This window comes from Coturnix japonica, chromosome Z (genome assembly GCF_054131305.1).
Source record: "Coturnix japonica strain WE chromosome Z, WE-NBRP24, whole genome shotgun sequence".
Taxonomy (NCBI): domain Eukaryota; kingdom Metazoa; phylum Chordata; class Aves; order Galliformes; family Phasianidae; genus Coturnix; species Coturnix japonica.
In genome coordinates this window covers 63,639,645-63,655,939 of record NC_140702.1, presented here as the reverse complement: position 1 = coordinate 63,655,939, position 16,295 = coordinate 63,639,645, and the positions used below count along the sequence as shown (strand labels likewise).

The window sequence follows — 16,295 nt, the reverse complement described above, 5'->3', positions numbered from 1 at the left end:
TACAATTTTATTAGCTGTACTTTGGCCTGATCTTTAGCAGCTTTTTGCATTTCCTTGTTGAAACAGAACTACAACACATAAACTCACTTTTAAGGTTTTCTATTGCCCAAAGCACATATGCACATCTACGCCGCTGAGTTATACTCTGCACTGTTTAGAATAGATTATTTAACTTTAAAAGCAGCAACGGACTAAAAAAATTACAATAAGCTACATTTATTTTTTATCTCTGTTTGATTTATTGGCTGTTTGTGGCTAGTGGACCTGCAGAAACATGGCTGTGGGAGAGATCTAAGGCAGTTGTAAAAGTTATTGTGAAGACCGATTGTGGTGTCTGTAGGATCAGATGAGGTATTGCTTTTGAGAGGTTAGAATTAATCTCTTAAATTTAAATTTCAGTAGATTTTTCACCAGATTAATTATGAGTACTGCTGAATGTTGGTATCAATCAAAATTATTTATTGGGGTGGAGGAGAATTTGTGATCCAAGTGATAACTCTTTTATAGCCACAACTAATCAGCTTTTTAGAGAGCATCCTGTTTTCTTAGTGATTTTCTCTTGCTGCTTTTTCTGTATCATGCAAGACTGATTTTGAGTCATTTCAGTTTGTGCAGGTGACAGTAACTTGAACTGTGGAGATATTCTTTACCAAAAGTCTTTCCCTTTGATCTTAATCTGATGTACCCTGTAGGGAGATTGATTGCATCCCATTCTTATCTTGACTAAATAGGAGATGAGATCTAAGTTGATTTATTCTTCCCCCATTTGGAAAATGCCATAAAGTTGTAACTCCTTTTACTGTCACAGGTCTCAGACATCAACAGTGTAATATGTGTAATTTGTCTGATGTTCTATGTAGAAATAATAATACTGAAGTTAGATGTTGTTGAGATAATAAATAAAGGACTTTGTGTTGTTTGCCAAGTGTTATATAGTCTCAGGAACATACCAATGCTTGAGATAGCCCAGCATAGCGTAAGCTCTGAGTAAGTAAAAAGTGTATTGAGCTCTGCTATGGGAATTCATCTGAGTAGCTGAATGGCAATTCTGCAATTCTATAAACTTCTTAGCCTTCTTAAAAATTTGTTTTTCTTCACATAGCTCTAATTATTTGTGTTGGGTCTGTGCTCACTTGATAATCTCTGTGTGAGCGTGGGCTGCTCCCAGTGTTAATGTGTTTGTCTCCTGCTCTGTGCTAGCAGATTGTTCAGAAGGAGACAAATTGCTGAAAAAGTCTTCTTTGCAAAGAATACAAGAGAAAATAAATGTCCAGCACTAGAACCACACTTTTCTTTCTCAAAAAATTAGTATAGTTTATTAAAATCACTGACCTTGTTACCCATTGGATTAAAAAAATCTCAGGGGGATTGTCCTCTAATCCGTCCCAAAGGTGGTTTTCTGAATACTTGCATTGGTGCTTTGCTGTTTTGAATTGAAGTAATATACTTAGGCGTAGATGTCCTTGATTGCCAGCTTAATGGCTAAAGCAAAGGAAAAACATCTCTTTAATTTATCAAATTTGTTTGTTTCAACAAGAAACAGAGCAAATCATCTGTCAGTACCAGCGGAAAGCTCTTAGCAAACTTTTTTGTTTATCTTAGTGCAGCTTAGTTGTCCATATACTCATCATTATTACAATCAAATATATCTAGAGTTGTAGAAACTTACTGAGAAGGAAGAAGGGTTTACATGGAATTGATTCACAATGACCATGTTCAGTTTTTGTCTGTACAGTGGGATGGGGAAGGAGATTTGTCAAATAACTTAAATCCATTGTATCTATTTTGAGAAAAATTACTCAAGGAGAAAATTGTCATACCCTGCACAGTTTGGAACATCTGCATTAATTATTATTGATTGTGTAATGAGCTCTACAACACATCTTCACTATTTGCCTTTAATTTCATGTACGTTTTCTTAATATGATGAGGATTTTTTCTGTATCACTCTTTTGAGTCCAGATAATGTTCTGGAGACTGCTTTTTTTTTTTTTTTTTTTAAATGCATCAGTGATTTCCCTTCAATGTTTCACCTATGGAATTTGAATACAGTTAAGATTGTGCTCATTGGAGTGTATTCTCCATTCAGTGATATCTAAAGCTTTTTTAAACATCATTATTCTTTTATGTAATTTACTCTCGTGCAATGGTTCTTGGTGCTGTTTTATTTTGATTTTCCTTGGACAATGATCCTATACTCTAAATTTAATCACCATTTTGAGTTTTCCTGCATTATTTGATTCTAAGCAACACTGAATGCTAGTCCCTCTCCATTAGATGTATGCACTCTAATTTGAATAATCTGCATACCTGCACACCCTCTGCCATTCCTTGCCTGCATTCTGTCCAGCAGACCTTTGTAGTTTTTCCATTTTTAGCGTGTTATTTGGGTTCAGACTATTTGCTTTTATATGAGGAAAAACCTACTAAGCATTAGTAACTTCATTGGAACTAGTGTATTTTTCCTTGCCAATAACTTTCAATGGAAAAGACAAGTAGTATTGGTGGCTTATTTTGTTTGTTTTTAAACAAAATTTTACATCTTTCATTTACTTTCCTCTGGAACTTCATTCTGTCATTCTGTATATGATCTGAATTCTAACATGATATACTGCCTTTCAGGATACTAATGACATTGAAAGCAGATTGCTGATATCCTCATGAGATTTATTATGTGTAATGTATGTGTAATGCTTGTTATTACATTAGAATACTTTGATTACAAGTAACTGTTTTGATTTAACTATACATTTATCAAAACAAAACTGATAAAATAAAAAAAAAATAAAAATCAGTGTATTTTAAGGTTTAAAACTCTTGAAAAAGAACTATGAAGACAGAATCTTTTAGGAAAATAAAATAGTTATTTACCTCTCAGTTTCTTTATTTAATTTCAAGCATTCAAAATTTCAGTGTCTTTGAAGTTAACTGGAACAAACCATTTATTTAAATTTTGAATTGCATACTGTACTTCAGTGGCAATTCACAGTAAAAAAAGAAGTCTAGAGCAGGGCACAGTGGTTGGTAACCTTTGTTTCTGAATGTATCTGTTAGCCAGTTTCTGGTCCAGAAGTGATCATACACTGTAACTTGCTAGTAGTTGCTACTGTTGTTTTCCTCCTATTAACGTTCTGCACTGCTGACTTGGAATCAGTCATGCAAAATTTGACATGAGGTAGTTTTGCTTTTGATTTTGAATAATGCAAGTTATCCTTTAAAATGCATCTAGGCTGTCTTTCACTGGTCTCTTGTTGTGACTGCGATTCTGTGCATTTGACAAGAATTCAAAATATTGTAAAACAATATAGTTATGTTCTCCAGTTTAAAAAAAAAAAAAAAAAAAAAGGAGAAACATTTTAAAGCATATATTCATGAAGAATGAGGTTAAAATAAATCAACAGTTTCCTATGTGAGAACCATTTCTTCTTTATTTTGAATAAATAAGGTCTTACCTTATTTTTCTTCTCATCCCATCTCTTCTCTGAAGACAGACATGGGCTCTCATGTTACATATGAAGAACTGACAAGTGCAAAATTAATACCTAGAATCTCTACTGATTTCATCTAATTTTAATCTCCTAAGAATCTGCAGTATACATTATGATGCAGTAACTTATCTACTTGAAGAACCACATCCTTTGCTTAAATTTGCAGTTGGAACTTCTTCTGAGATTGTACACTGAATATGGTAGGCCTGTTAAATTGATGGCTTTTACAAAAGTTTGATGTAAGAACTTCTGTTCCTTTAAAGAAACTTGACTTTTCAATGTTAGTTTTTAAATTATTCTTATGGAAGATTTAGTGTATTTCCAAGATCTAAGTACATGTATTTCTAAAAACATAAGACCACTCACACAGTTAGCAAGTTGGACATTAGACATCCAAGTAACTACATAAACTTGGGTCTTTTAGTGCTAAAGGAAAAAGGTATGTCATTGTCACAGGGGAAGCTGTAATTGGGGAGTACTATGACAGCAAGGAGTATTTTAGACTTGAATATACTGGACTCTGCTGCAAGTATTGGAGTGTATTGTCTTCAGATTCTTATGGTTCTTGCTTCTTCTCCATAGTTCTGTCTCCACCATTCCTTTACTCGCAGAACCCATGCTGTTCCAAGACTTTCTGGTCTTTTGTAATGTACTCTCATTAAACATTTCATTTTACCTTGCTTTTTTTAGTCTTTCAGTTCCTTGCTTTTAATTTCCTCATCCAATTCATCTCTTTCCGCCTGCACACTTGTCTTCATTCTACAGAAGGAATTCTGATTCCTCGACCTAATCACTGCTCATCCATAATCAGTTCTTCTGATTCTCCTGCTGAAGTGGTTTTCATCAAACCTTGCATATATTGGCCTGCTGCAGGACTTTTGCTTAATTATTCCTAGGGTCTACTCACCATGCACACAGGCATACTTAAGAATCATTCCAATTTTTAGTTTGTTTTTAAATTCATACAAAGTGGACAATGGAGATAATTCCCATTCATTCTTATTAGGTTTGAATCTATTTGCACCATGACCATGCTCCACATAGTAATTATAATTTAGCTGCAATTATGTAAATGATGACAGAAAATCTAGACTATCAATTTTAGTACAAAAAGGCTACCAATTTTAATTGGAAATGCGGAAAATTACAATTTTATAATTACTACTTGCTTTGCCTCAGAAGAATAGTGTTTATATTCTGGTAATATATTTTATCTTAAGTTTCATGTTTTTTCTTGTTTTTGTTTTTTATTTTTTTTTTATATTTAGAGATCATTTAAGTAGCAAGCTGAAAACTGTATATGAATAATGAAGTTATGTCTATTTTCTTGGCAGATTCTTTCATAGTTGTGATTTTTCTTATGTTGTATATGGCTTTTCTAATACTCTGGTTTAAATTATTTTAACTGTGTTCATCTGCTGGTAGCTTATGTAGAAGTTTTTCTGCCAGGCAAGTTCGGAAAGTTTTTCAGTCTTTGACCATCTGTTTGTGTACGCATTTTATTCAGTGTCTGGCAGGTGGTTTAACCTTTATTGTGTTCCATGTGGTTAACAGAAGACTAACTTAGTTTTGCTGAAAGAGGACAAAGAGAGTATAATATTCAGAGTTTTCTTGCTTACATGTTTTTGCACTGACATATATACAAAGTGCATTATAACAGGACATTTCAGCTATTTCTCATTTTCCTGTTCTTTTTTACATATTCTGCATTAGTTAGTTAGTTAGTTTGTTTTTTACCCTGTTCTGTGTTTACCTTTTTGCTGGAGGAATTCACTGATGGTTTTTGTACATCGTGAAAAAAGATGACAAAAACCTTGCTCTAGGAACAGTGGCTTTTGTTGTAAAGGAGCTTCCTTTAACACTCATTTTTGAGTGTTCTTAAGGTGTTCAAGATCCAGCTGGGTGGGGTTCTGAGCAGCCTGATCTAGTAGGTATCCCTATTCATTGCAGGGGAGTTGGAACTCACTGACCTTTAAAGATCCCTCCCAACTCAAATGATTCTAATCACTAATAGTTCAACTTGGAAATCTGTGTTCTGCAAGTAAATTCCATGGAAGCAATATTTATATGGTGGCTTTAAAGTATCTAATAGCTTTCCATAGTAGCCTTTTTAGAGAAAGTTTGTCACAAAGGTGGGCATTTTCTTTTATGACAAAGATAGGCATTAAAACATAGTTACTGGTTATACAGTATAAAGCCTTCTCTGTATTTGTAATAGTAAGGCATTCTGCTGGTTCGATAAAAGACACACCACATTAAATAATATTAAATGATAATACTTAGGTTGCTCCAAAAGCAATGCCTCTGATTTATTTTCATGGAAACTGAACCAGTGCTCACAGCCACTGTTTGGTCTTCATAAGCATTCAGCAAACGTTGTTGACTGTCAATGAGTGCCATGTTTTTGACATGGAAGAATTCAGTGATGCACCTTCCCTTCATACAAATTTCCATGTCAGTGGCGTTTTGTCAGACTGCCTGTCTGCAGCCGTCTGTCACACAGCAGCAATATGTAATGGAAGACTGGTGGGAAAGTTCAGCCATACCACCAGCATCCACTTCTGACATCCTGGGTTGACATAATAAAAGAGAAGGCGTTACTTTCTGAGCAGTCCTCTTAATGTTCAGTGTTGTACAATTGAGACTTGCATTCCAGTAGAAGTATCAAAGTTAGGATAAGTAGAGAAGCTCACTGGAATTTGACATGACAGATTTTTAATGTTTAAATTGGTTAATTCTATGAATTTCAGTAGACTGTTAACATAGTTTTAGAATCTGGAATGGCTTGATGAATCAGGACTTAGTTAGATTTTCCATGGTTGAATGCTGGGTTTTGAAGCTACACAAACACCTTTAATAGTCTGTATAATACAGCAACATACTCAATAATTAATTATACCTGAAATTTTGACTAAGTCATAGCATTAGAAAAATATTAGGGGGCAAAAAAGAATGAGGAAAAATAAATAAGGGTAAAGCAATATTTAAAACAACAACAACAAAAAACAGTAATTAAATTAGTTGTTTATTTAAGTATAGATCATTTAACTTCTCAGTGGTCAGGAAAATATCCACATTACCTTTCCAAAAGAACATTCCCATCCTTTTCTCAGCTACTTTGAATTGCTCTTGGCAAATATAAAAACTTCTACACAGTCTGTTTTGCAGATGTGGAATACACCACTTGGAAAGTTAAGTTTAAACTTATGTATGTGGAGCCAATTTCACACAAGCTTTTGCTGAAAATAAATTTATGAATTAAAAAGATTTGTGACTGTGCATATTATGCAGTATATAAAAATTGGCTGTGATGAAATTTTTTTATACCTGTTTGAGGAATGGCTTAAAAAAAAATCTCTCCATCTATGTTGCTTTCAGTAAATGACAAACTTTCGTTGGACATTTTGAAGAAGGGAAATGGACAGGGACTAAAACTCATTCAGGAAATGTTCTCCTTTTGTTTTCAATGGAATTCAAAAATAACTTGGTTATAGCTATCAACAGATAAATATTAGTGTTATACTTCTCCTAATGCTGCAACATAGCGTACAACAGCCTGATTGTTTCAGCCTAGTGTTATTTTAAGCCTAAGGAAATAATAAGAAGCTTTTTAGACCTTTCGGAGTCTCCTAACATTGATCCGATTGAATCCAATGGTAATTTATTTTATTAGTATCAATATAAATATTGAATTGAAATGCAGTCTCAGTTATTATTTTATGTCTGGAAGGGAGATAGAGGCATAAATGTTCCAAAATATTTTGTAAAAACAAAACAAATGAACAAGAAAAAGAAAATAAAAACTACAATAACAAAAAAGCCACTAACACAAAATCATTCCAAATCATGGAATTCCTTGCTGTCTCTGAATTTGCTGTGCTATGGCATAGTGAACTGAGTGTCAAAAACAGAACTGGAGAGAAAATACAGAAGCAGTGTTAGTTATCATTTGATTGCCATATTGCCAGTTTAAAGACATGCTCCCTAAAGATAAATTATTTGGATTTCTGGGCTTCATTTCTTGCATAAGTCTTGTCTTCCAGCTAGAACTGGAGGAGTTAAATTCTGAGAAGGATTGGATGTCGTGAGGGAAAGGGACTGGAAAAAGACTCAAACAAGCTTCAAGAGTAAACAGTACAGAGGGGCAAAGCATCAAAGCGCCTGTTGAAAGACAGTATGCTGAGATCGTTATTGACAGAGCATGGAGAGCAAAAGAGGAATGTCAGAACTAATTAGTGTATGTCAGACTATGCAATGCTTTAGTGAAAGTGTCTCTTTGGAGTCCCAGTCCATTGCTAGTTTTAGAGAAAATATAAAACATGTATAGTGTTGTACTTTTTTGTACAAGTTGTAATTACAACTTGGTGTTGTAATTGGTGATGCTACAGTCAGATACTGGGGGCAGATTGATTCATCTGGTAAGAAGAAATTTTGCTCATTCTATTATGAGATAGTTTTCAATATGATGTTCTGTTTTTAAATAAAAGCTGGAAATATTTTTGTAAAGAATAAAAATGCTTAAATGATCTGACTTGAAAGAAGAGACAAAAGAGCTCAAATGCTAAAGGCTATTTCTGCGAGTTACTGATATGTTTATAAATAATATCTAGACTATTTCTTTTAAAAGATTTCTTTTAGTTTCAGTTACCTCCAGTAGCATCAAGGCAGGAATAAACACATTCAGTGTGGGGATGTTAAACACTGAGAGGGCAATAAACTTTGTAGGCTGTGCAGGCATTTCTAACAGGGCATGTAATTCAGATGTGGAGTGTGACCAACAGTCTGCAGTGGAAGCAGCAGTTCAAGAACCTTATATTTTTCTTCTGACTTGCTGATACTGCAGTTGTTTTGGGAATCAATTTTTGTTGTTGTTATGTGCCTTACATTCTGTATAGGAAAGAATTGCAGAAGTGTTGCTTCATTTTCTTTTATCAGCTGAAAGATGAAAAGTCTGAATGAGATTTATGGTGTTCTGTTAAAACCTCACTAACTTTCTGTTATTGAGCCCTAAAAGGTGGAGGACTTAAGGTTTTAAAAGGAAAAAAAAAGAAAAAGTGTTTCTGTAACAGGAGGAAAGAATTAATATGATGAGGGATTATCAGAGAATGGTTATGGAATTTAAACTGAGATGCTTGTGAGGAATCTCACAACAGCAAATAAGGAGATATAGGCATTAAGCATCTCTGCATGTAACCATGTTATTCAGTAACCCATCCAAAAAGTGAGAATGCTGACTCAGGAAATAGCTGAAAGTTGACTTCCGTCTGGAGTTAATGGATGAGAGGAGCTGTATGTACGGAATGTCCAAATGAGATTTTGAAAGGAATGGATGGAGAGAGGAGAGGAACTGGAAAAATAAATAGGTTTGGAGTAAATGTGTCATTGTGTGTGCCTGTTCAAAGGTGGGACACCAAGATAATTGTTAATAAAGCATGGAGAGGAAAAGAGAAGTCTCAGAATCATGTAATGGTAAAGGATGGAAAGAACCTCTGAAGATCATGTAATCCTATCTTTCTGTTCAAAGCTAGTTCAACCATGATAATTCAATGAAGGATCACCTAGCATAGCTATGCTCAGCCAAATTTTGAAGGTCTCCAGGAATGGCGACTTGTTCCATACAGCAGGACAGGTTTCTTTATGTGACCCTGCAAAATGGATTGTAATGCAGTGTTTCCTTAAAGCAAAAATCAACAAAAACAAGCAAAAAAAACCAACAAACCGCACAGAACAAACAAAACATTTCAAACAAAGCACACTTAAATGTCTTATGCTAAAGCCCCAGATAGAACAAGGAAATGATGTTTTGCAGATATTGGATTTGGAAACTTTTTAAAATGAAAATGATCTTGACTATTGCAAACAACAGGAGATTCGTTCTATTTTAGGTTTTTGATGCCTGATTACTGTCATTGAAAGTGCAATTATAAATAACTCCATGAGCTATTTCTGTATGATTTCCTTGTCTGTTTTATCCTAGAATTACAGATGTCAGCTTTGTAGCCTGCCTTGTAGCTCTGATGGAAGCTGCTAATATTGTGCCACATTGTCTTGTCTTGTTCTGGAAAAATGGCTGCCTTGTTAAAGTGGTATTTGCTTTGCTAGAGACCAGTGCTGGATCATGGGCAATGTTTGTGTAGTCTAAACAAATGAGTTGTCCCGTGAACTTAGTGATTTCTTTCTTTCTAGATTAATGTTCTTACTTCCTTTGCCAAATGCTGAAACTCTTCTCTGCATTAGATGCCAGAAGAGTTTTGAATTTTTATCTGGAAAGAACTCTGCATATTAAATGGACAGAAAACATTTGTATCTAAGACAGTTTAAAGAGTCCACCTGTATCTCAGTGCTTTCGTTCTGTCTTATTTGGATGTTTTTATGTATCTAAGAAACACTGAAGATCCAGGCAGATATTCTTTTTCCATTAAGAAGAAAAAGGACGTATTTTGTTAATAATGCAAGAAAAGCTCAACTTTAAGAAAAACAGTATCATATAAATAAGTATTTGAAGAACAGTTTTACCTCAGAAATGAAGACATACAGATAAGTAGAACGGATATACAATAATATTGTATGTTATATTGCAGTTAATGATTAAATTGCCTTTTAAAAATAAAGGAAAACCTGAAGAATAACTGCCCAGTCTGCAATACTGCAGGTTTAAAGGTTTGTCAGTTGTCGCTATGCCAGAGCAACTAGAACAATCTGTTCAGTGACCGATTTCTATAAGCATGTATGCCTGTTACCTGAAGACTTCATTCTTATAAAGGATTGTGAATACTTTTTCCTTCCAGGTTTCAAGTGACATCACAGATTATGTATGTAATATGTTTTAACCTTTGCCTGTTTCTCCAGTAGGAAATAATTTTATATACTTATTGTTAGAATTGAGTTGTTAGAATAGTGTAATTCGGCTGGAAGGGATTTCAGAATCCAACTGCCTGGCTTAAGTTAGTTACTTATGGACAACAGTAGTTGAAATATACATTCCAACAAGAAGGGTACTTTACTGTAAATTTCTTGTAGCATGTAGCGAGCTTTTACTTCTTTGACATCATTTGATTTTTCCCATAAAAATACATCTCATTCTGCCACGTTTTCTCTGTTTATGAATTAGAATAATTGACATTTAAAAAATAGTTTTATTTATTTGTTTAAGAAAACATAGGAGAAGGAATGCCATAGTTAGAAGTGTAATTAGTGTTTTGCCACATTAATTATTTCAGTGATAAAATGAACACTTGAATCTCAAAGCCTCAGCAGTTTATAAATGATCTTGCATAAGGTGGCTGAGACAAAGATTTTCAGGGCCATGCATATTTGAACTGCAAAAGAAAAAGAGCATCTAGAAAAGAAAAAGTGGCATCGTTATTCATCAAAGTATGCAGCTGAAAGTAGTAATTGTTTTCAGAGCTTGGGAAAGAAGACTGTTTTTTTGTGTTTTTTTTTTTTAACCCTTATGCATATCAGTGAAAATGTTGTATTTTATTTGGAAAGGTATCTTACCTTATAGTTTCATGATTGCCATGCCATATTTTAAATGCTACATTGCCATTATGACTTTTATTTCAATAATATGATATTTATACTGAGTAAAGAGGTAATAAAAACTACTGCCTCATATCCAGTAACTTCATCTAAAACAACTTATTATTTTAATTTCTTTGCAGAACTGTGAGAACATGGGATATTAACAATGAGAAGAAGCACAAAAGTGTATTTAAACCACGATCGGCTCAAGGCAAACGAGTAATTCCTACAACGTGCACGTACAGCAGAGATGGTAAACTTATTGCAGCTGGCTGTCAAGATGGCTCCATCCAGATCTGGGATAGGAATATGAGTGTAAGTCGTGTATACACAATAATAGTGCTAAACTCTTATGTGTATAGTACTGAATATTGCAGCTGATGAAAATAGTTTGGGTATTTTATATTTTTCTTCCTCCTGAAAACTAAATAATTCAGTGGCCATATTTCCCAACTCTTTACAAGCCACCTTTCAGTGTGCTGCCATTCAACACTGAGGAAAGTCTTGGCTGTCAGTTTTAGAAGAATGATAAACAATGATCACATGTTCTTGTGTGACCGGATCTAGGTGTTCCTGCACTAGGTGTTCTTTTGAGGTCACTTCCAATCCCTGACATGCTGTGATTCTGTGATATGTACGTTTAAAATATTACGCAATTAAGATGCAGTGCCTTCAGAAAAAAACAAAAAACTTCTATTGTTTTTATGTAATGAATGATATATATATGAATATATATATGTGCTTTATATATAAAATATCTAATATTTTATTTGAGATTTTTGATACATTGGGCAGTAATTCATAAATCTTCATACTGATATCAGTTATTCATTCAGATGATAGGCAGAGGAGACTATCATCCAAGTGTGTGAGGGCAAGGATAGCACTGTGTATTAAATACCCATTGTTATATATTGTCCAGTGTATGAATTCAGTGCAAAGGGAAACTTGAGCAGTTTATGGAACTGAAATGAGATCATAAAGAGTCAAAATTGCAACTATTTCCAATTCTGTAGCTTTGAAAAATTATGAAATATACTCCATTCGTAATTTCTTCTTTTCATAGGTGTATGCATTCTTTGCATACATAATTCTTACTGCTGGTTCAGAAAAGTTTGGAAGTTGGGAACTTGTGCCATTACATAGCGGACTCCTCCTGAGAGGTTTATTTTGGATTATGGAGCACAAATTCACAAATGTGAACTTTACTACTTTCTAAATTATTCAGTAAATACTACCCAAATGACCAGCTTACACAAGGAACTCATGGCCAGTCCCTTTGATTTCAGGGGGGAAATGCAAATTTATGGCGTGCATAGGAAGAGAAAATGAAATTATGTTGAAGTTACTTGAAAGGCAAAGAAAGAATATAGTGGAGTTCTGGAACAGGCATAAGGGAAAGAAAAAAACCCTTAGAATCAAGCTGGCATCATATATCTTTGGAAATTGTACAGTTGCAAAAGAATGGTTTTAGGGAAATAATATAGAAATAATGCAAGTTATATTAATCTGTTTAAATTCACCTTTCAAAACATGATTAAAAAAACCAACACATTTAGGGAACCTTTCAAAAAGGTTGAATGAAATTTGGTTGTTGGTGGCAAAGGGAAATGTATAGACATAAGGAAAAGAAAGTCTGTTGATCATATTCAAAGTACAGTCTGTATTTTTGAATTGTCATCTATTTTTATTTCTGTTTTTATTTCCACTATAAACCCAGTAAAACTTCCTAATGGCATGAAGCTTGAGAATTCATCCTAAGTGTAAACTTGTTCTAGCAGAATAATAAATTTTTCAGAGACTGGCTTTCATCACCTGTGTATGTTGTTTATTTTAACATATACAGTATTGAAATATTAAGCTTTCTGGTGTAGTTTTAACAATAGTGGTCTTGGTAGTCTGCTTTTTCATGTGCTTTTCCTTTTGAACTCTAGTGTGTCTATAATGTGACATATTGCAATGCTGATTGAGTGCAGTTTAAGGTGATTATGAATAATTTAAAGACATATCCTGTGCATCTTGTGCAGTTTCCAGTGGGTGACCTCTGTGTACCAGTGCAAGACTGAGGCAATTTTCTAGTGGAAATGAAGTTGATAGTGTTCTTTAATTTGAGTTTTTAAAGCTTAAAAGATTTTTTCCTTCACTTTTCATTAAGAAATGTTGTAGACCTTCATGCAAAGGAGCTATGTAAACTTTTTTTTTTAATGTTTGTTTTTAAGCAGAATTCTTATCTAAAGCAGTTGATACCCACTGGAAATCTCTGTGTATAGTTAACATTGGACATTATGGAACATATCTTATTGAGAAAATGATTTAAATTGACACGTCTTAATTTTACCATACTGAAAGGGAGAGAAAGGGGAAATAAGAGGTGAAAAAAAAGAAAGAGGAGTGCATGTTCAAACTAGGATTTACAAAGAACCCAGACCCCTGCAGAGGAAATAGAGGGAGCCCTTACTAGCCTGATGGGATGCAGAGATGCTCACAAAAGCACACATGAAAACGTTCAGTTATGAGAAATTGGTCCACTATAGAGAATGCAGGAAAAGAAATGAAGCTGTGAATTATTGAGAATTAGGATTAAGCTGCTTGAGAAAATACAGAGAATTTATACTAACTATATTTTTTTAAAGATTGTTTTTAATGTCAGGCTGTCAATTATCATTTGATTTTGTTGAAACAAGAGTAGGATTTTGCAATACTACAGTACCAACCCTGTTTCAAGTCAAAATTTAAACTCTACTTGTGTTTAACCTTAGAAGACTCAATGAAGTCTCTATCAAAAATCATTAGTGTTTCAAAGCAGAGGATAGTTGCTATAATTTCTTATCCTTGTTCAATTAGGAATGATCTCACATAATTATTTTAGCCTATAGATCTGGCACATTCTCAGCAGAAAGGACAGATTTCAGGGGCATGTTTCAAGTTGTATTTAGCTTTTTTAACTATACTGTCACGCCAGAGCTGATGCAATAAAGACCTGTTTTGACTCTTTGGATTTGTTTTCACATTTAAGCAGAAATACGAAGGGCATTTCAGTACTGCTGTTGAAAGCCCATACCACTGTTCCTGCATATGGTGGTAACGGCAGAAACTAAATCCAGAAGGTGTTACAACCAGATGCTGTAACTCACCATAGGTACAGTCTGTACTGTCTGCTGTGTTGGTGTCTGTGGAGGTTTCTAGACTGACTTAATTCTGTTCTGTTAGTTGACTTACTCCAGCTATATTCCTTAAGATGCTGAAAAAGAGTAAGAACTCCTACAGCAGAGAGGAAAATTCAAACAGAAGGAAATTTCTCTTTACCACAGTGAAAACATAAGGCATATTCTTTCCCACAAGAGAAGGATGATAAAGACAACAGTACTGAGAGCAAAAATGGCTTTCTCTGATAGGAAAGAGGATCTGACCTTTCTTAGAGCAGAAGGGGCACTCAGTTCCCTGGCCTCAGTGCAGGCAGGCAGACTACTTCAGTGCTGGTAGCCAGCCACTCCTGTGGCTGTATACAAGCTGACAGAAACCCATGACAAAACTCCCGAGAATTTTTTTCTTGCCACTTTACTCATAGTTTCGGGCTTCAGGCCATAGGTTTATCTGCTCCAGACCTGGCTTGATAACTTTACAGGAATCCCGCTGATATGTGATAGCATCTTAATTAGCTGAAACATTGGCAGTACAAGTGTTTGCATGATGCAAGCTGACTTAGAGTATTGAGCAGAGCTTAGATTGTAGTTACTGTTTCTAAACCCTGGAGCACTGCAGTTAAAATAAATTTTATAACACTGTCTTTCCCATCACCAATGTGACATCATTTATATTTACTTCTTAATGTAGAATTATGTCCAGAATAATGTGGTTAAATAATAATTTCAACACGAGAAATTACATTTGTTCTGTCATTGTTTCAGACTTTTTTTTCTGAGGCACCTAGAACACTATAGATGTTCGTCAATTGTTGCATTTTGTCCTGGTGTTCAGAGCAGGACTTCAGTGTAGGATCAGGTTTCTTTCATAGTTCTGACTAATAATGCACACCACAAGCATTTCATTCACTTTTCCGCTCCCACCATTTTTCTGTTGCAATTCCAAATCTCCCAGCTGTATTCAGTGAGAGTAAAAACGCTTCTTGAGGAACAGTATTTTTTTAGTGTCTGTGTCTTCATTACACTGACATTGGTAAGTTGCTAATGCCAAATTTAGCCAAATGTATTCCAGCTCTGCCTTGCATTTCTCCAAACTTCCTCAGTGTGATCATGATCCATTATAATCACCTGCCTCTGAGGGTTTTTTCATTTTATCATAAATCTGTATTATTTTCTCATGTATGTTATTTAGCCAGTGCATGGTTTTTCTTTAAGGTTCACGTACGTGTGCATTTACAGTGCACATTAGCAGAACTATCTGTCAGCTTGCTTGAAATATTATGAACACTGTCAGCTTGGCTTAAAATAACAGCTTCAAAGGACATAAAAAATAACTTCCTTCAAGCTTCCAATGAGTAGTGGAAACAATAGTGTGAAACAGTCGATCATATCATAACACATTAGAACACTCTTAACTTAAATGTTCTGAGACATTGAGAAGCATCTGGCAAATAGTGAGGACTGGAGAGCATTAGTGGTAAAAATAAGGTAGAACCTGAAAATAGTTGATTTACAGGCTATGCAGTAAAACCACTGCAGCTCAGATTCTTTATCTTGCCTGTACTTTCCTATTCAGAGCTTTCTGCAAGACCAGTAGAAATACATATTGCTGAAAAAGCTGATCCATGGAGTGAGTCTATGAGGCTTTGGTATCAAGAACAAAGAATGTCTTGTAATCAATAAACTTCAGTGCCCCACTCTCTTGTAGAAATATGGAACATTTCATTCATACAGGTACTTAAAGACTGCAGTAATATTTTAAAGACTGTTAATATATCTGATGGACAGGTTAATAATGTATTATGATTTTAAATGAATTGAAATTTCATTAAAGTCATCAACAAAAAAGCTGTCCTTGTTTTCTTTGCTGAATATGAAAGCTTTGAGATGCTTTCCACTGACCCAAATAGGATTAACTGGGAAGTGGAAGACTGAACTTCTTTTTTAGTCCTTGTCTTTCAAATCTCCTATGTTGTCATTTTTCCCTCCTGCTTATCCTGGTTCTGGTGTGCCCTGGATTGTATAAATATCATCTCTGAACATGAAAGCTTGAATTCTGTTTTTTAGTTTCATGCTTTATGTATCTTATGGCAATACTATAGTCATGATTCAGAAATATTGGTAAAGATGTCAGGGTGGC

General features: G+C 34.5%; 1 protein-coding gene across 2 annotated transcripts in view; it reads left to right on the top strand.

Annotated features, from left to right (window-relative positions):
• WDR70 (WD repeat domain 70) overlaps positions 1-16,295 on the top strand; it is a 122,357-nt gene that overhangs the window by 55,422 nt on the left and 50,640 nt on the right. For both annotated transcript variants that reach the window (XM_015848477.3, XM_015848476.3), the window contains one exon: positions 11,153-11,327. In XM_015848477.3, the coding sequence (XP_015703963.3) occupies positions 11,153-11,327 (175 nt within the window). The remainder of the gene's footprint in view (positions 1-11,152; positions 11,328-16,295) is intronic.